Here is a 21369-nt window from a genome sequence, read left to right on the forward strand (position 1 = left end):
GTTTTGATTCAGTTGAACAGGGACAGAGGCTAATTCACAGGAAAGGAACAGAGTGTCTTTTGGTTTGTGTCTCTGGTGAATGGGAGGAGGGACACAGGTCAGGTTTCACCAGGTAACTCTACCTGCCAGCTCACCAAGGAGGGGAAGAAAAGACAGATTTAGAGAAAGAAAGGAAGAAAGAATGAAAGAACCAGAAACAGGTAGAATATAGGGATTGATAGAGAAGGAGTGAGCTAGATTGACGGATGGAGAGAAAAAGCCTGTGTGGGATGAGAATGAAACATAACAGGAGGGAGAGGTGATAGAGGGGTACAGTCTGTCTCACCCCTTCACCCCCACCGTGGACAGCCAGCCAGGACCAGTCTCTGTCTCACCTCCACCGTGGACAGCCAGCCAGGACCAGTAGACTCAGAGGCTGCGGCACAAAGTGCACCATATTCCCTATATAGTGCATTGACTTTGACCAGGCCTCAAAGGACTCTGGTCAAACGTAGTGCTGTATGGGGGGGAAAAGGGTGCACTTTGTGTTGCACCCAGACTCAGAGATACTGACCCAGAACATCACCACAGGTCACACCAGGCAGAGTGAATGGAGTCTGTGTGGAGAATCTGAACAAAGAGCTCCATGACTCAGACTTCCATCATTCCATTATTCTGGTTCCCATTCTAGTTCTGTTCCAGCTTAATTCGGGAATCACCCCCCCTAAAAACACAGTGTCAGCCCCCAACTGTCCAGGACAGCAATTTCATGTCTCAACATTGTATAAATCTGCTCATACCACCTGAATAATCATTCACAATTAATTTAACTCCATAGTTGGTAAAAACAGTGTAATTAACAAGACCAATTCCCCTGCAAAGTTTTAGTGACTCTCTAAAAAATGGTGTTCGTATGTAGGGGTCGTCTCTACCGTTAACACCCTGGTGACCTGCTACGTAGGGGTCATCTCTACCGTTATCACCCTGGTGACCTGTTACGTAGGGGTCATCTCTACCGTTATCACCCTGGTGACCTGTTACGTAGGGGTCGTCTCTACCGTTATCACCCTGGTGACCTGTTACATAGTGGGTCGTCTCTACCGTTATCACCCTGGTGACCTGTTACGTAGGGGTCGTCTCTACCGTTATCACCCTGGTGAGGTCACCTGTTACGTAGGGGTCGTCTCTACCGTTATCACCCTGGTGACCTGTTACGTAGGGGTCGTCTCTACCGTTATCACCCTCGTGACCTGTTACATAGTGGGTCGTCTCTACCGTTATCACCCTGGTGAGGTCACCTGTTACATAGCGGGTCGTCTCTACCGTTATCACCCTGGTGAGGTCACCTGTTACATAGCGGGTCGTCTCTACCGTTATCACCCTGGTGACCTGTTACATAGTGGGTCGTCTCTACCGTTATCACCCTGGTGACCTGTTACGTAGGGGTCGTCTCTACCGTTATCACCCTGGTGAGGTCACCTGTTACATAGCGGGTCGTCTCTACCGTTATCACCCTGGTGACATGTTACGTAGGTGTCGTCTCTACCGTTATCACCCTGGTGAGGTCACCTGTTACATAGTGGGTCGTCTCTACCGTTATCACCCTGGTGAGGTCACCTGTTACATAGCGGGTCGTCTCTACCGTTACCACCCTGGTGAGGTCACCTGTTACATAGCGGGTCGTCTCTACCGTTATCACCCTGGTGACATGTTACGTAGGGGTCGTCTCTACCGTTATCACCCTGGTGAGGTCACCTGTTACATAGCGGGTCGTCTCTACCGTTATCACCCTGGTGACATGTTACGTAGGGGTCGTCTCTACCGTTATCACCCTGGTGACCTGTTACGTAGGGGTCGTCTCTACCGTTATCACCCTGGTGACCTGTTACGTAGCGGGTCGTCTCTACCGTTATCACCCTGGTGACCTGTTACGTAGCGGGTCGTCTCTACCGTTATCACCCTGGTGACCTGTTACGTAGGGGTCGTCTCTACCGTTATCACCCTGGTGACCTGCTACGTAGCGGGTCGTCTCTACCGTTATCACCCTGGTGAGGTCACCTGTTACATAGCGGGTCGTCTCTACCGTTATCACCCTGGTGACCTGTTACATAGGGGTCGTCTCTACCGTTATCACCCTGGTGACCTGTTACGTAGCGGGTCGTCTCTACCGTTATCACCCTGGTGACCTGTTACGTAGGGGTCGTCTCTACCGTTATCACCCTGGTGACCTGCTACGTAGGGGTCGTCTCTACCGTTATCACCCTGGTGACCTGTTACGTAGGGGTCGTCTCTACCGTTATCACCCTGGTCACCTGTTACGTAGCGGGTCGTCTCTACCGTTATCACCCTGGTGACCTGTTACGTAGCGGGTCGTCTCTACCGTTATCACCCTGGTGACCTGCTACGTAGGGGTCGTCTCTACCGTTATCAACCTGGTGAGGTCACCTGTTACATAGCGGGTCGTCTCTACCGTTACCACCCTGGTGAGGTCACCTGTTACGTAGCGGGTCGTCTCTACCGTTATCACCCTGGTGACCTGTTACGTAGGGGTCGTCTCTACCGTTATCACCCTGGTCACCTGCTACGTAGGGGTCGTCTCTACCGTTATCACCCTGGTGACCTGTTACGTAGGGGTCGTCTCTACCGTTATCACCCTGGTGAGGTCACCTGTTACATAGCGGGTCGTCTCTATCGTTATCACCCTGGTGAGGTCACCTGTTACATAGCGGGTCGTCTCTACCGTTATCACCCTGGTGACCTGTTACGTAGGGGTCGTCTCTACCGTTATCACCCTGGTGAAGTCACCTGTTACATAGCGGGTCGTCTCTACCGTTATCACCCTGGTGAGGTCACCAATGGTAGAGACGTGAGGGTGACCTCACCAGGGGTCAGAGGCTCAATAGGACCACACCTATCATTCAGGACATTTCTCCACGATCAAGCATTCTTTAGATAGTTCGAGGTGGTCGATGTGACCACAAATACACCCTTATCTGTCCACCGGGTCACATTGGATGGAAACTGTAATAGTGTGTTAACTAGGCTTCAGGGACTGAGGGAGATACACAGGGTTGGTTCCCTGGCTGCCCTCAGGTGAACCTGTACTGAGTCATGACACACTGGAGGACAGGAGAGAAGACACACCGGTGTGTGTCTCTGACTGACTGAACGTTTGTGTGGCTGTCTGAGTCTAACGGAGACATGTGGGAATGACATCTGTTCGTTGCTGGCCTTGGCAGTTGGACGCACACACACACACACACACACACACACACACACACAGGGCCCCCGAGTATCGCAGCTGTGCAAGAGGCGCCGTCCGGGTTTGGCCGGGGGTAGGCCGTCATTGTAAATAAGAATTTGTTCTTAACTGACTTGCCTGGTTAAATAACAAGGTTAAATACATTAAGACATTCCTGTTGGAACACAAACAGGCATCATATGTGCACCATGATTTAATGTGTGGAAAGGAAGGCACAGACCCTCAAGCTCTCTCTCTCTCTCTGTGTGTGTAACAAGCTCTTTGTTCCTTCTACACCTCATCCGTCATTTGAATGAATACAACATCAGACTATACATGTCATCACTATATGAAAACACCATGAGACGGGAATCCAAACTGCTGTGAGAGGTTCATGTTTCACATTGAGACAGAAATTAAATGGAGAAAAAGCTGGAAAGTAGTTGTTATGAACATAGTGAGACTGGACTGACTGACTGGAGTTTAGTAGAGAGACCGGAGCTGGACTGACTGACGAGTTTAGTAGAGAGACTGGAGCTGGACTGACTGACGAGTTTAGTAGAGAGACTGGAGCTGGACTGACTGACGGGTTTAGTAGAGAGACCGGAGCTGGACTGACTGACGGGTTTAGTAGAGAGACCGGAGCTGGACTGACTGACGGGTTTAGTAGAGAGACCGGAGCTGGACTGACTGACGAGTTTAGTAGAGAGACCGGAGCTGGACTGACTGACGGGTTTAGTAGAGAGACCGGAGCTGGACTGACTGACGAGTTTAGTAGAGAGACCGGAGCTGGACTGACTGACGAGTTTAGTAGAGAGACCGGAGCTGGACTGACTGACGAGTTTAGTAGAGAGACCGGAGCTGGACTGACTGACGAGTTTAGTAGAGAGACCGGAGCTGGACTGACTGACGAGTTTAGTAGAGAGACCGGAGCTGGACTGACTGACGAGTTTAGTAGAGAGACCGGAGCTGGACTGACTGGAGTTTAGTAGAGAGACCGGAGCTGGACTGACTGACGAGTTTAGTAGAGAGACTGGAGCTGGACTGACTGACGGGTTTAGTAGAGAGACCGGAGCTGGACTGACTGACGAGTTTAGTAGAGGAGCTGGACTGACTGACGGGTTTAGTAGAGAGACCGGAGCTGGACTGACTGGCGGGTTTAGTAGAGAGACTGGAGCTGGACTGACTGACGAGTTTAGTAGAGAGACCGGAGCTGGACTGACTGACGGGTTTAGTAGAGAGACTGGAGCTGGACTGACTGACGGGTTTAGTAGAGAGACCGGAGCTGGACTGACTGACGAGTTTAGTAGAGAGACTGGAGCTGGACTGACTGACGGGTTTAGTAGAGAAACCGGAGCTGGACTGACTGGAGTTTAGTAGAGAGCGACTGCAGCTGGACTGACTGGAGTTTAGTAGAGAGACTGGAGCTGGACTGACTGGAGTTTAGTAGAGAGACTGGAGCTGGACTGACTGGAGTTTAGTAGAGAGCGACTGGAGCTGGACTGACTGGAGTTTAGTAGAGAGCGACTGGAGCTGGACTGACTGGAGTTTAGTAGAGAGACCGGAGCTGGACTGACTGGAGTTTAGTAGAGAGACCGGAGCTGGACTGACTGGAGTTTAGTAGAGAGACCGGAGCTGGACTGACTGGAGTTTAGTAGAGAGACCGGAGCTGGACTGACTGGAGTTTAGTAGAGAGACCGGAGCTGGACTGACTGGAGTTTAGTAGAGAGACCGGAGCTGGACTGACTGGAGTTTAGTAGAGAGACCGGAGCTGGACTGACTGGAGTTTAGTAGAGAGACCGGAGCTGGACTGACTGGAGTTTAGTAGAGAGACCGGAGCTGGACTGACTGGAGTTTAGTAGAGAGACCGGAGCTGGACTGACTGGAGTTTAGTAGAGAGACTGGAGCTGGACTGACTGGAGTTTAGTAGAGAGACTGGAGCTGGACTGACTGACTGGAGTTTAGTAGAGAGACTGGAGCTGGACTGACTGACTGGAGTTTAGTAGAGAGACTGGAGCTGGACTGACTGACTGGAGTTTAGTAGAGAGACTGGAGCTGGACTGACTGACTGGAGTTTAGTAGAGAGACTGGAGCTGGACTGACTGACTGGAGTTTAGTAGAGAGACTGGAGCTGGACTGACTGGAGTTTAGCAGAGAGACTGGAGCTGGACTGACTGGAGTTTAGTAGAGAGACTGGAGCTGGACTGACTGGAGTTTAGTAGAGAGACTGGAGCTGGACTGACTGGAGTTTAGTAGAGAGACTGGAGCTGGACTGACTGACTGGAGTTTAGTAGAGAGACTGGAGCTGGACTGACTGACTGGAGTTTAGTAGAGAGACTGGAGCTGGACTGACTGACTGGAGTTTAGTAGAGAGACTGGAGCTGGACTGACTGACTGGAGTTTAGTAGAGAGACTGGAGCTGGACTGACTGGAGTTTAGCAGAGAGACTGGAGCTGGACTGACTGGAGTTTAGTAGAGAGACTGGAGCTGGACTGACTGGAGTTTAGCAGAGAGACTGGAGCTGGACTGACTGGAGTTTAGTAGAGAGACCGGAGCTGGACTGACTGGAGTTTAGTAGAGAGACTGGAGCTGGACTGACTGGAGTTTAGTAGAGAGACTGGAGCTGGACTGACTGGAGTTTAGTAGAGAGACTGGAGCTGGACTGACTGGAGTTTAGTAGAGAGACTGGAGCTGGACTGACTGGAGTTTAGGAGAGACTGGAGCTGGACTGACTGGAGTTTAGTAGAGAGACTGGAGCTGGACTGACTGGAGTTTAGTAGAGAGACTGGAGCTGGACTGACTGGAGTTTAGCAGAGAGACTGGAGCTGGACTGACTGGAGTTTAGTAGAGAGCGACTGCAGCTGGACTGACTGGAGTTTAGCAGAGAGACTGGAGCTGGACTGACTGGAGTTTAGCAGAGAGACTGGAGCTGGACTGACTGGAGTTTAGTAGAGAGACTGGAGCTGGACTGACTGGAGTTTAGTAGAGAGACTGGAGCTGGACTGACTGGAGTTTAGTAGAGAGCGACTGGAGCTGGACTGACTGGAGTTTAGTAGAGAGACCGGAGCTGGACTGACTGGAGTTTAGTAGAGAGACCGGAGCTGGACTGACTGGAGTTTAGTAGAGAGACCGGAGCTGGACTGACTGGAGTTTAGTAGAGAGACCGGAGCTGGACTGACTGGAGTTTAGTAGAGAGACCGGAGCTGGACTGACTGGAGTTTAGTAGAGAGACCGGAGCTGGACTGACTGGAGTTTAGTAGAGAGACCGGAGCTGGACTGACTGGAGTTTAGTAGAGAGACTGGAGCTGGACTGACTGGAGTTTAGTAGAGAGACTGGAGCTGGACTGACTGGAGTTTAGTAGAGAGACTGGAGCTGGACTGACTGGAGTTTAGCAGAGAGACTGGAGCTGGACTGACTGGAGTTTAGTAGAGAGCGACTGCAGCTGGACTGACTGGAGTTTAGCAGAGAGACTGGAGCTGGACTGACTGGACCAGTAACAGCAGAGCTCAACCCAGTTCATTTCAGATCAAGTCCCGATAACATCAGATAAACCCCACAAACACACACACACACACACACACACAGAGGAACTGTACAGTATATTCTCACTCCTAGTCAGAGAGAGTAATGTCCGTCTCCGCCTGCCAGTCGGTCCGTCCGTCCGTCTCCGCCTGCCAGTCGGTCCGTCCGTCCGTCTCCGCCTGCCAGTCGGTCGGTCCGTCCGTCCGTCTCCGCCTGCCAGTCGGTCCGTCCGTCCGTCCGTCTCCGCCTGCCAGTCGGTCCGTCCGTCCGTCCGTCTCCGCCTGCCAGTCGGTCCGTCCGTCCGTCTCCGCCTGCCAGTCGGTCCGTCCGTCCGTCCGTCCGTCTCCGCCTGCCAGTCGGTCCGTCCGTCTCCGCCTGCCAGTCGGTCCGTCCGTCTCCGCCTGCCAGTCGGTCCGTCCGTCTCCGCCTGCCAGTCGGTCCGTCCGTCTCCGCCTGCCAGTCGGTCCGTCCGTCTCCGCCTGCCAGTCGGTCCGTCCGTCTCCGCCTGCCAGTCGGTCCGTCCGTCTCCGCCTGCCAGTCGGTCCGTCCGTCTCCGCCTGCCAGTCGGTCCGTCCGTCTCCGCCTGCCAGTCGGTCCGTCCGTCTCCGCCTGCCAGTCTGTCCGTCCGTCTCCTCCTGCCAGTCGGTCCGTCCGTCTCCTCCTGCCAGTCGGTCCGTCCGTCTCCTCCTGCCAGTCGGTCCGTCCGTCTCCGCCTGCCAGTCGGTCGGTCCGTCCGTCTCCGCCTGCCAGTCGGTCGGTCCGTCCGTCTCCGCCTGCCAGTCGGTCGGTCCGTCCGTCTCCGCCTGCCAGTCGGTCGGTCCGTCCGTCTCCGCCTGCCAGTCGGTCGGTCCGTCCGTCTCCGCCTGCCAGTCGGTCGGTCCGTCCGTCTCCGCCTGCCAGTCGGTCGGTCCGTCCGTCTCCGCCTGCCAGTCGGTCGGTCCGTCCGTCTCCGCCTGCCAGTCGGTCGGTCCGTCCGTCTCCGCCTGCCAGTCGGTCGGTCGGTCCGTCTCCGCCTGCCAGTCGGTCGGTCGGTCCGTCTCCGCCTGCCAGTCGGTCGGTCGGTCCGTCTCCGCCTGCCAGTCGGTCGGTCGGTCCGTCTCCGCCTGCCAGTCGGTCGGTCCGTCCGTCTCCGCCTGCCAGTCGGTCGGTCCGTCCGTCTCCGCCTGCCAGTCGGTCTGTCCGTCCGTCTCCGCCTGCCAGTCGGTCTGTCCGTCCGTCTCCGCCTGCCAGTCGGTCTGTCCGTCCGTCTCCGCCTGCCAGTCGGTCTGTCCGTCCGTCTCCGCCTGCCAGTCGGTCTGTCCGTCCGTCTCCGCCTGCCAGTCGGTCTGTCCGTCCGTCCCCGCCTGCCAGTCGATCCGTCCGTCCGTCTCCGCCTGCCAGTCTGTCCGTCCGTCTCCGCCTGCCAGTCGGTCTGTCTCTGTTTGTCCCCCCAACCCCTCTTTTTACGCTGCTGCTACTCTCTGTTTATCATATATGCATAGTCACTTTAACATGTACATACTACCTCAATCAGCCTGACTAACCGGTGTCTGTATGTAGCCTCACTACTTTTATAGCCTCGCTACTGTATATAGCCTGTCTTTTTACTGTTGTTTTATTTCTTTACCTACCTATTGTTCACCTAATACCTTTGTTGCACTATTGGTTAGAGCCTGTAAGTAAGCATTTCACTGTAAGGTCTACACCTGTTGTATTCAGCATTTCACTGTAAGGTCTACTACACCTGTTGTATTCAGCATTTCACTGTAAGGTCAACACCTGTTGTATTCAGCATTTCACTGTGAGGTCTACAACACCTGTTGTATTCAGCATTTCACTGTAAGGTCTACACCTGTTGTATTCAGCATTTCACTGTAAGCTCTACTACACCTGTTGTATTCAGCATTTCACTGTAAGGTCAACACCTGTTGTATTCAGCATTTCACTGTGAGGTCTACAACACCTGTTGTATTCAGCATTTCACTGTAAGGTCTACTACACCTGTTGTATTCAGCATTTCACTGTAAGGTCTACTACACCTGTTGTATTCAGTACACGTGACAAATAAACTTTGATTTCGTTTATAGTAGCTCCATTCCACTCTACAGACCGGGTCACAGCCCCAACAGATACAGGTAGTCTACAGGCCCACACACACACACACACACACACACACACACACACACACACACACACACACACACACACACACAACCCCAACAGATACAGGTAATCTACAGGGATATATGCACGCCTATACACACACACAGGTAGAGACAAGCATGAATGAGGGCTTCCTGTGCACAATATGGACTGTTTTATACATGTAAAGTAGTCTCTCTCTCCCTCCAAGGTGAGTGTTTCAGCCTCTGTTCTGGTCTACAACAACACAGAGTGAAGGACGAGATACAGTACTGGATAAATGGGGGTGAGGAGAGAGAGAAGACTGGGGTGACGAGAGAGGGATGAAGGGGAACGAGGGGGTTAGAGTGTGAATCGTGGGAACAAGCCAATTCAACAACGGGTTTACTGCTAGGCAACCAGTGTCACAATGCGTAGCAACCACTGTAACAATGGCTGGTTGCCGGGGACTCTCTACTCCAGATCATTCCCTGGGCGACTACAGTGAGTGAGGGGCAAACTGCTCACACACACACACACACACACACACACACACACACACACACACACGCACGAGACAAAGACAGATACACAAAGACATCACTATTATTAAGTCATTACATTACAGCAGGGGTCCTGACCCACGCTCTTAGAGGGGGGAATCTGGGGGCTTTCCAAACAGACACGGACACACACACACACACTACAAGCAGGCAGGCAGGCAGGCAGGCAAGCAGGCAGCCAGGCAGGCAGGCAGGCAGGCAGGCAGGCAGACAGACAGGCAGGCAGGCAGGCCTCTGAAGAGACACTCGGGGAGAGGGGGAGCCAGGTTAATGCAGCTGACTGGGCAGCATGAGTCATGGCATGTGGTGGCTAGCATATAGCCTGGAAAAGCCCTCCAGTCAGTCACACATGACACTGGATACAGACAGACCGAGTCTGCAAGGCATTCTAGTTGTTATGGATACGTTTAGCCAAGATAGGTATTTGACTCAGAGTAGTTGAAGTTAATGTTATGTTTATGCTAGGATCTGTAGAGAATGTGATTAGAAAGGGAGGTTAACCTAAACAGATAGAGGAATGAGGGAGATCTGGCCTTGCTTGCTGCTTGCGTGTGTGTGTGTGTGTGTGTGTGTGTGTGTGTGTGTGTGTGTGTGTGTGTGTGTGTGTGTGTGTGTGTGTGTGTTGTACGCCTGTATGTAAGCACTCCCTATTCGCTGACAAAGGAAGTGAACACGTCCTTTATATGAAGGCCAGTGAAAAGCAGGCGTCTTTGTGTGAGTTATATAATCAAACAGAGAGAGACAGAGACAGAGAGACAGAGAGACAGAGAGAGAGACGGAGAGACAGAGAGACAGAGAGACAGAGAGACAGAGAGAGCGCATACATATCAACCAGCCTAACACTACTAGAATCGGAAGTCAAATGTCTACTGTTTGTTGATGATCTGGTGCTTCTGTCCCCAACCAAGGAGGGCCTACAGCAGCACATAGATATTCTGCACAGATTCTGTCAGACCTGGGCCCTGACAGTAAATCTCAGTAAGACAAAAATAATGGTGTTCCAAAAAAGGTCCAGTTGCCAGGACCACAAATACAAATTCCACCTGGACACCGTTGCCCTAGAGCACACAAAAAAACTATACATACCTCAGCCTAAGCAACAGCGCCACAGGTAACTTCCACAAAGCTGTGAACGATCTGAGAGACATGAGGCGCCTTCTAGACCATCAAAAGGAACATAACATTCGACATACCAATTAGGATCTGGCTAAAAATACTTGAAATCAGGTATAGAACCCATCGCCCTTCATGGTTGTTATGTCTGGGGTACGCTCACCAACCAATAATTCACAAAATGGGACAAACACCAAATTGAGACTCTGCATGCAGAATTCTACAAAAAAATCCAATGCATTCAGAGCAGAATTAGGCCGATACCCGCTAATTATCAAAATCCAGAAAAGAGCCGTTAAATTCTACAACCACCTAAAAGGAAGTGATTCCCGTTCCGATTGGAACGTTATTGAATATTTATGATAACAACATCCTGAAGATTGATTCTCTACTGAGTTTGACAAGTTTATTCGACCAGTAATATAACTTTTTGAAGTTTTCGTCCGACGTTCGCCTGGACCTGCGCGAGCGTTTGGACATGTGCACTAAACGTGCTAGCAAAAGTAGCTACTTAGACATAAGTAATGGACATTATCGAACAAAACAACAATTTATTGTGGAACTAGGATTCCTGGGAGTGCATTCTGATGAAGATCATCAAAGGTAAGGGAATATTTATGATGTAATTTCGTATTTCTGTTGACTCCAACATGGAGGAGAAATGTTGTTTATATCTGAGCGCCGTCCCAGATTATTGCATGGTTTGCTTTTTCCGTAAAGCTTTTTTAAATCTGACACAGCGGTTGCATTAAGAACAAGTGTATCTTTAATTCTATGTAAAACATGTATCTTTCATCAAAGTTTATGATGAGTATTTCTGTTATTTGATGTGGCTCTCTGCAATTTCTCCGGACATTTTGGAGGCATTTCTGAACATGGCGCCAATGTAAACTGAGATTTGTGGATATAAATATGCACATTATCGAACAACATATACATGTATTGTGTAACATGATGTCCTATGAGTGTCATCTGATGAAGATCATCAAAGGTTAGTGATTCATTTTATCTCTATTTCTGCTTTTTGTGACTCCTATCTTTGGCTGGGAAAATGGCTGTGTTTTTCTGTGGCTATGTACTGACCTAACATAATCGTTTGGTGTGCTTTCGCCATAAATCATTTTTGAAATCAGACATGTTGGCTGGATTCACAACATGTGTAGCTTTAATTTGGTGTCTTTCATGTGTGATTTCATGAAAGATAGATTTTTATAGTATTTTATTTGAATTTGGCGCGCTGCATTTTTACTGGCTTTTGGCCAAGTGGGACGTTAGCGTCCCACCTATCCCAGAGAAATAAACTGCGCCACTCGAGCTCCAGAGTGGCGCAGAGGTCTAAGCCACTGCATCTCAGTTCTAGAGACGTCACTACAGTACCTGGTTCGAATCCAGGCTGCCTCACATCCGGCCGTGATTGGGAGTCCCATAGGGCGGCGCAGAATTGGCGCAGCGTCGTCCGGGTTTGGCCGGGGTAGGCCGTCATTGTAAATAAGAATTTGTTCTTAACTGACTTCCCTAGTTAATAAAAGGTTAAATAAAATGTTTTTTTTCTCTTTATTTGCACATCATTACAACACTGTATGTAGACATAATATGACATTTGAAATGTCTCTATTATTTAGTAATTTTTACTGTTGATTATTATTATCTAGTTTCACTTTATTTGGCAATGTAAACATATGTTTCCCATGCCAATAAAGCCCTTGAAATTAAATGAGAGCGAGAGACAGAGCGCGAGAGAGAGAGACACATCTGAGTTGTTGACCAATAGTATTACTGTAAAATGAACCTCCGATCTGATATCAGACAATCAGGATGTAACCTCTATCTCAGAGGTGAGACAATGGGGGCTGGAGAGACAACACAGAGGAAATGATTGCATACAGTTGATACGTCCCGTCGGGGGCTGCTCTACAACTGTGACTGACCCAAAATGAAGGAAAGCTTTGACAGACCAGTGGAGGCTGCTGGGTGGAGGACGACTCATAATACATGGCTAGAACAGAGCGAATGGAATGTTATCAAACTCATGGAAATCATTCAACAATTTCTGCTCCAGCCATTAGCACGAGCCCGTCCTCCCCAATTAAGGTGCCACCAACCTCCTGTGGTACAGACTCAGTGAGCATAGCCTTGCTATTAAGAAAGGCCGCCATAGCCTGTCTTCTCTTGAGAGCCAGGTCTGCCTATGTGCACACTGCCCACAAAATGAGGTGGAAACTGAGCTGCACTTCCTAACCTCCTGCCCAATGTATGACCATATTAGGGACACATATTTCCCTCAGATTACACAGATCCACAAAGAATTAGAAAAAACAAAACCCAATTTTGATGAACTCCCATATCTACTGGGTGAAATACCACAGTGTGCCATCACAACAGCAAGATGTGTGACCTGTTGCCACAAGAAAAGGGCAACCAGTGAAGAACAAACACCATTGTAAATACAACCTATATTTATGTTTATTTATTTTTATTTTAACTATTTGCACATCATTACAACACTGTATATACATAATATGACATTTGAAATGTCTTTATTTTTTTGGAACTTTTGTGAGTAATATTTATTTATCACTTTTTACTGTTTATTTCACTTTTGTTTATTACCTATTTCACTTGCTTAGGCAATGTAAACATATGTTTCCCATGACAATAAAGCCTCTTGAATTGAGAGAAAGTTCACAAATAAAAATGACTTAAAAGATGACTCGACTTCAGTAGTGGAATGTATAAGTGTCTATATATCTAAACCAGGAAGTCTGCATCTACTTACATTCCTCTGTTACACTTGGAACTCAACTGACTGCATTCCCCATTACCATACAGAGGAAGAGCCCCCAGCTACTATCTTCAATTATAGAATGGGTCTGGGTGATGTAAAACTATTGCCCAAAATAGGCTGCTACATCATTGGGAAATGATTCCCTATATAGCCAGTGTTTGCTGAGGGGAAAATGATTCCATTAGAGGCAGAAATATGTAAGGCCAAGCTCAGATGTTTTCTACCTACTGTAGGTGAGGTGATTGGGTAAACATTACCCCGAGGACTTAGAAAACAGAGTAGAGAGGGTTAATGAAATGCTGTGAGGAGCGGTGGCTGGAAACGCTGATACCAGGGGACTTTGATCAGTGTGTGAGAGTGGGTCTTAGAGAGAGAGAAAAGTGGGCTCTATAAACTCAGAGTAGACTTTGATCTGAGTGACTTGTGCGCGCGCACACACATACACACACACTAAACACACACAAAAAACACAATCAAGGCATTGTGGGATTGAATACGCCCATCCCATTACATGTATTCACTGAGGGACATACAGTTAAAGTCGGAAGTTTACATACACCTTAGCCAAATACATTTAAACTCAGTTTTTCACAATTCCTGACATTTAATCCTAGTAAAAATACCCTGTCTTAGGTCAGTTAGGATCACCACTTTATTTTAAGAATGTGAAATGTCAGAATAATAGAAGAGAGAATTATTTATTTCAGCTTTTATTTCTTTCATCACAATCCCAGTGGGTCAAAAGTTTACATACACTCAATTAGTATGTGGTTGCATTGCCTTTAAATTGTTTAACTTGGGTCAAACGTGTCGGGTAGCCTTCCACAAGCTTCCCACAATAAGCTGGGTGAATTTTGGCCCATTCCTCCTGACAGAGCTGGTATAACTGAGTCAGGTTTGTAGGCCTCGTTGCTCGCACACACTTTTTCGGTTCTGCCCACAAATTTTCTATAGGATTGAGGTCAGGGCTTTGTGATGGCCACTCCAATACCTTGACTTTGTTGTCCTTAAGCCATTTTGCCACAACTTTGGAAGTATGCTTGGGATCATTTTCCATTTGGAAGACCCATTTGCGACCAAGCTTTAACATTCTGATTGCTGTCTTGAGATGTTGCTTCAAAATATCCACATAATTTTTCTCCCTCATGATGCCATCTATTTTGTGAAGTGCACCAGTCCCTCCTGCAGCAAAGCATCCCCACAACATGATGCTGCCACCCCCGTGCTTCACGTTTGGGATAGTGTTCTTCGGCTTGCAAGCTTCCCCCTTTTTCCTCCAAACAAAACGTTGGTCATTATGGTCAAACAGTTCTATTTTTGTTTCATCAGACCAGAGGACATTTCGTCCCCATGTGCAGTTGCAAACCATAGTCTGGATTTTTTTATGGCGGTTTTGGAGCAGTTGCTTCTTCCTTGCTGAGTTGCCATTCAGGTTATGTACCTGTTTCCTCCACCATCTTCATAAGGTCCTTTGCTGTTGTTCTGGGATTGATTTGCACTTTTCTCACCAAAGTACGTTCATCTCTAGGAGACAGAACGCATCTCCTTCCTGAGCGGTATGACGGCTGCGTGGTTCCATGGTGTTTATACTTGTGTACTATTGTTTGTACAGATGAATGTGGTACCTTCAGGCATTTGGAAATTGCTCCCAAGGATGAACCAGACTTGTGGAGGTCTTCAATTTGTTTCTCTGAGGTCTTGGTTGATATCTTTGGATTTTCCCATGACGTGAAGCAAAGAGGCACTGAGTTTGAAGGTAGGCCTTGAAATACATCCACAGGTACACCTCCAATTTACTTATCAGAAGCTTCTAAAGCCATGACACAATTTTATGGAATTTTCCAAGCTGTTTAAAGGCACAGTCAACTTAATGTTTGTAAACTTCTGACCCACTGGAATTGTAAAACAGTGAATTATAAGTGAAATAATCTGTCTGTAAACAATTGTTGTAGAAATTACTTTTGTCATGCACAAAGTAGATGTCCTAACCGACTTGTTAAAACTACAGTTTGTTAACAAGAAATGTGTGGAGTGGTTGAAAAACGTGTTTTAATGACTCCAACCTAAGTGTATGTAAACTTCCGACTTCAACTGTATATATAGAAACCTGTTCCTGATGGAACACACACATGCCTACACACTCACAGGGCACCTCATCTTCCTGATGGAACACACACATGCCTACACACTCACAGGGCACCTCATCTTCCTGATGGAACACACACATGCCTTCACACTCACAGGGCACCTCATATTCCTGATGGAACACACACATGCCTACACATTCACAGGGCACCTCATCTTCCTGATGGAACACACACATGCCTACACACTCACAGGGCACCTCATCTTTGACCCAACTGACAGAAGTATGAAGTGAATAGGAAACTGAATGGCGCAGAGGTCTAAGCCACTGCATCTCAGTGCAAGAGACGTCACTACAGTACCTGGTTCGAATCCAGGCTGCCTCACATCTGTATATAGACATATGACATTTGAAATGTATGTAAACTTGAATAGGAAACTGTAGAAAAGAGACAGATCGTGAAGGACCCAGCTAGTACCCAGCTCAGAGAGAGAGAGAGAGAGGACCCAGCTAGTACCCAGCTCAGAGAGAGAGAGAGAGAGAGGACCCAGCTAGTACCCAGCTCAGAGAGAGAGAGAGAGAGAGGACCCAGCTAGTACCCAGCTCAGAGAGAGAGAGAGAGAGAGGACCCAGCTAGTACCCAGCTCAGAGAGAGAGAGAGAGAGAGTACCCAGCTAAGAGAGAGAGAGAGAGGACCCAGCTAGTACCCAGCTCAGAGAGAGAGAGAGAGGACCCAGCTAGTACCCAGCTCAGAGAGAGAGAGAGAGGACCCAACTAGTACCCAGCTCAGAGAGAGAGAGAGAGGACCCAGCTAGTACCCAGCTCAGAGAGAGAGAGAGAGAGGACCCAGCTAGTACCCAGCTAAGAGAGAGAGAGAGAGGACCCAGCTAGTACCCAGCTCAGAGAGAGAGAGAGAGGACCCAGCTAGTACCCAGCTCAGAGAGAGAGAGAGAGATGACCCAGCTAGTACCCAGCTCAGAGAGAGAGAGAGAGAGAGAGGACCCAGCTAGTACCCAGCTCAGAGAGAGAGAGGGGACCCAGCTAGTACCCAGCTCAGATAGAGGACCCAGCTCAGAGAGAGAGAGAGGACCCAGCTAGTACCCAGCTCAGATAGAGGACCCAGCTCAGAGAGAGAGAGGACCCAGCTAGTACCCAGCTCAGAGAGAGAGAGAGAGAGGACCCAGCTCAGAGAGAGAGAGAGAGAGAGAGAGAGAGTACCCAGATAGGACCCAGCTCAGAAAGACAAGAGGACCCAGATAGGACCCAGCTCAGACAAAGAGAGAGGACACAGATAGGACCCAGCTCAGACAAAGAGAGGACCCAAGTCAGAGAGAGGAGGACACAGATAGGACCCAGCACGGAGAGAGTGAGGAGGACACAGATAGGACCCAGCACGGAGAGAGTGAGGAGGACACAGATAGGACCCAGCACGGAGAGAGTGAGGAGGACACAGATAGGACCCAGCACGGAGAGAGTGATAGAAACACACAGATACAAAGGTCAAGGGTCGCACACTAGAAGGTGACACTTACATTAGCTCCACCCCCAGGACCATGGGCACCTTGTCTCCGGAGTGGTTGCTACGGAAACGCAGGCGGAAGAGGTGGCTGGCCCCAGGCTGCCGTGATGTCAGCATTCCAGAGGTGCTTCTGACGGGTGATAGGTTGACATCCTCGGCCTGGCAGGGTCCCACCCAAATTTGGCCCCTCAGAGCATAGTCTATCACTGCGTAGCTGTCCTCACTGCGAGAGGGAGAATAAGAGAGAGACAGAGAGCGAGAGGGAGAATGAGAGAGAGAGCGAGAGGGAGAGTGTCATCTGTTGGCAGACTGAAGTTGTAGGGCCATCACAGCAGCAAGATGTGTGACCTGTTCCCACAAGAAAAGGGTAACCAGTGGAGAACAAACACAATTATAAATATATATTTATCTGTTTATTTCAACTATTTGCACACTGTTATAACAGTGTACATAGCCAATAATGTCATATTTTAAATGTCTATATTACTATTTTTTTTATTTTAATGTGAGTGTAATGATTACTGGGAGAAAAAAAAAAGGTTTATTTCCTGCCTATTTATCTTTCTTTGGCAATGTAAACATACGTTTATGTTGCTCTCGAGAGCGAGAGAAGAGAGAGAGAGAGAGAGAGAAGAATGTCCTGGTGCTAAGTAGGAATGTGTAGTAGTGGTGAGTCGTTACACAAGTGTTCCTGTGGGTCAGGGTTTTCCTGAACAGCGAATCAAATCAAATTTTATTTGTCACGTACACATGGTTAGCAGATGTTAATGCGAGTGAAGCGAAATGCTTGTGCTTCTAGTTCCGACAGTGCAGTAATATCTAACAAGTAATCTAACTATTTCACAACAACTACCTTATACACACAAATGTAAAGGAATTAATAAGAATATGTACATATAAATATATGGATGAGCGATGGCCGTGGCATAGGCAAGATGCAGTAGATGGTATAGAGTACAGTATATAAATATGAGATGAGTAATGTAGGATATGTAAACATAAAGATGCAGTAGATGGTATAGAGTACAGCATATACATATGAGATGAGTAATGTAGGGTATGTAGTGTCACTCAGCAATGCATCTCTCCACAACAATTGTTTAATTTGTTACATTTTATGTCATTTAGCAGATCCTTTGATCTGGAGCGACTTACAGTTCTTTGTTAATCAACAATACACATCGGTAGATGGGCAGGTGAACCGCACATCAGAGCCATCTCCTCTCCAGGTCACACAGCAGTAGAATCACCCTGGCTAGACGAAGCTATGAGGATAGGTAGTCCAAGAGGGACCAGCCAGTAGCATGGAGTCCAGGGTTAACGTTGGCTACGCTCCCCCTGTCAAGCTCTACTGTTGACCTAATGTACCGTGACCTAGCTTCCAATTAGTCTAGCCAGTGCATTTATTTCTGTTCATGCAGAGAAAGAGAAATAGAAAGAGAGAGAGAGAGAGAGAAACCGATAGAGAGAAAGAGAGAGAGAAAGAGAGAGAGAAAGAGAGAGAGAAAGAGAGAAACCGATAGAGAGAGAAAGCGAGAGAGAAAGAGAGAAACCGATAGAGAGAGAAAGAGAGAGAGGTATAGGTACCACAGCAGAACCGATTCCACACAAACCACACACCTACACGTATCCAATACCCAAATAGTCAGAGTTCTGGAAACCATTCCGCTGGAGCTGCTGTGGATCAAATTCCCAGAAACAAAAAGGTTTCAGTCATGTAGAGAAAGAGAGAGCGACAGAACAATCCGTCTCAGACACAGCTGGAGATGGGGAAAAAAAGAGATTTGGCGAAATGAGAAGCACACCCACGAATGAACGAGAGCCATCTGGTTTACAGGAAGTCATTCTTTATTGATGGCGGGCAGAATGTTCCTGAAATGTTTTTTCCCCGGGTGAAACAAGCTTCCGTTCTAATCCTGCTGACAATGTGCAGATCCATAGGCTCAGTAGAGATACACAGATCCATAGGCTCAGTAGAGATACACAGATCCATAGGCTCAGTAGAGATACACAGATCCATAGGCTCAGTAGAGATACACAGATCCATAGGCTCAGTAGAGATACACAGATCCATAGGCTCAGTAGAGATACACAGATCCATAGGCTCAGTAGAGATACACAGATCCATAGGCTCAGTAGAGATACACAGATCCATAGGCTCAGTAGAGATACACAGATCCATAGGCTCAGTAGAGATACACAGATCCATAGGCTCAGTAGAGATACACAGATCCATAGGCTCAGTAGAGATACACAGATCCATAGGCTCAGTAGAGATACACAGATCCATAGGCTCAGTAGAGATACACAGACACATGTACAGACATGTACACAGACACATGTACAGATCCATAGGCTCAGTAGAGATACACAGATCCATAGGCTCAGTAGAGATACACAGATCCATAGGCTCAGTAGAGATAAACAGACACATGTACAGACATGTACACAGACACATGTACAGATCCATAGGCTCAGTAGAGATACACAGACACATGTACAGACATGTACACAGACACATGTACAGACATGTACACAGACACATGTACAGATCCATAGGCTCAGTAGAGATACACAGACACATGTACAGACATGTACACAGACACATGTACAGATCCATAGGCTCAGTAGAGATACACAGACACATGTACAGACATGTACACAGACACATGTACAGACATGTACACAGACACATGTACAGACCCATAGGCTCAGTAGAGATACACAGACACATGTACAGACATGTACACAGACACATGTACAGATCCATAGGCTCAGTAGAGATACACAGACACATGTACAGACATGTACACAGACACATGTACAGACCCAGATTGTGAGCACACCAATAGAGACAGGTGTGTATTTTCGGCCAGGCCGTTACACCTGCTAACATACACCTGTGCTAAAGGTTCCACTGCTTCTTCCAGTAGTTGACGTCACAGTTGAACTGACTGAAGTGGTTCGTTTTCATTACTAAGAGCTGTCATGAGTCCCTCTACTAAATCAACCAGAGAGAGCCTGCCAGGCCCATTCCCCAGAAACGGACCCAGATCTTCTGAGAAAGTCAAAGATAAAAACAAGAAGACACACCCTGTTACTGGCGCCATGTGGCTACACTTCCACTGTCACCATGTTGGGACAGGGTGCTGAGGTGTGTTCTGGGAAACGGCCCACACTCCAAAGTCACACTTGACTCATACCAGAGAGACAACACATGAACAACAGAGTTTCCCACACATAACTCTGTCGCAATGACCTACAGAGAATCTGAGCTTGCCATGGTCATATTGACCATACCTAAACTTTCCTTCATCATCATCACCACCACCCTCCATTATCTGTGGAATTGGCAGCGATTGGCTAGCGAAAATGTGCAGTTCACTGTGATTGGCTAGCGAGACTGTAGGAGTTAGCTGTGATTGGCTATTGAGACTGGAGTTGACTGTGATTGGCTAGTGAGACTGTGGACCCACCTCTTCTTCCTGGTGAGGATGAGGACGTCGTTGAAGAGGAAGAAGTAGACCTGCTGCCGTGACGTCCTCTTGGAGAAGATGCCGTTCTCCTCCACGAAGGCGGTGAGCTCCCCTCTCTTCACCATCCACCTAGAGGACGACACCAGTGGGAAGGGCTGGGGGGAGAGGGACACAAAGACAATCAATATCAAGGCATACAAATGGAATGTGCTCCAGACATTCCAGTGTGTGTGTGTGTGTGTATGTGTGTGTGTGTGTGTGTGTGTGAACAGCTGGTTATGACGGCAGAATGTATGTTCACAGCCCTGCAGACATCTGTTAGGCCCATATGTGCCAACAGCACTTTCCCACATCACTACAACACATGTGCCTGTCTGACAAAGTGTCTCCACAAATGTGTGTATAAGAACCTGTTTGAATATATATATACACACACACACACACACACACACATATATATATACAGTGTCAGTCAAAAGTTGACACACCTACTCATTCAAGGGTTTTTCTTTATTTTTACTATTTTCTACATTGTACAGTAATAGTGAAGACATCAAAACTATTAAATAACACATGGAATCATGTAGTAACCAAAAAAAGTGTTCAACAAATCAAAATATGTTTTAGATTTGCCTTGATGACAGCTTTGCACACTCTTGGCATTGTCTCAACCAGCTTCACCTGGAATGCTTTTCCAACAGTCTTGAAGGAGTTCCCACGTATGCTGAGCAATTGTTGGCTGTTTTTCCTTCACTCTGCGGTCCGACTCATCCCAAACCATCTCAATTGGGTTGAGGCCAGGTCATCTGATGCAGCACTCCATCAACTCTCCTTCTTGGTCAAATAGCCCTTACACAGCCTGGAGGTGTGTTGGGTCATTGTCTTGTTGAAAAACAAATGATAGTCCCACTAAGCGCAAACCAGATGGGATGGGTATGCTGGTTAAGTGTGCCTTGAATGCTAAATAAATCACCAACAGTGTCA

The 21369-nt window shown here is 48.1% G+C and overlaps 1 protein-coding gene across 3 annotated transcripts in view; it reads right to left on the reverse strand.

Moving 5' to 3' along the window:
* Positions 1-21369, reverse strand: part of LOC139548372 (rho guanine nucleotide exchange factor 26-like) — a 72256-nt gene that overhangs the window by 8631 nt on the left and 42256 nt on the right. For all 3 annotated transcript variants that reach the window (XM_071358012.1, XM_071358011.1, XM_071358010.1), the window contains exons 11-12: positions 20386-20540; positions 16923-17132 (exon numbers count right to left, since the gene is read on the reverse strand). In XM_071358012.1, the coding sequence (XP_071214113.1) occupies positions 16923-17132; positions 20386-20540 (365 nt within the window). The remainder of the gene's footprint in view (positions 1-16922; positions 17133-20385; positions 20541-21369) is intronic.

The sequence above is a fragment of the Salvelinus alpinus genome, chromosome 21 (assembly GCF_045679555.1).
Source record: "Salvelinus alpinus chromosome 21, SLU_Salpinus.1, whole genome shotgun sequence".
Classification (NCBI taxonomy): domain Eukaryota; kingdom Metazoa; phylum Chordata; class Actinopteri; order Salmoniformes; family Salmonidae; genus Salvelinus; species Salvelinus alpinus.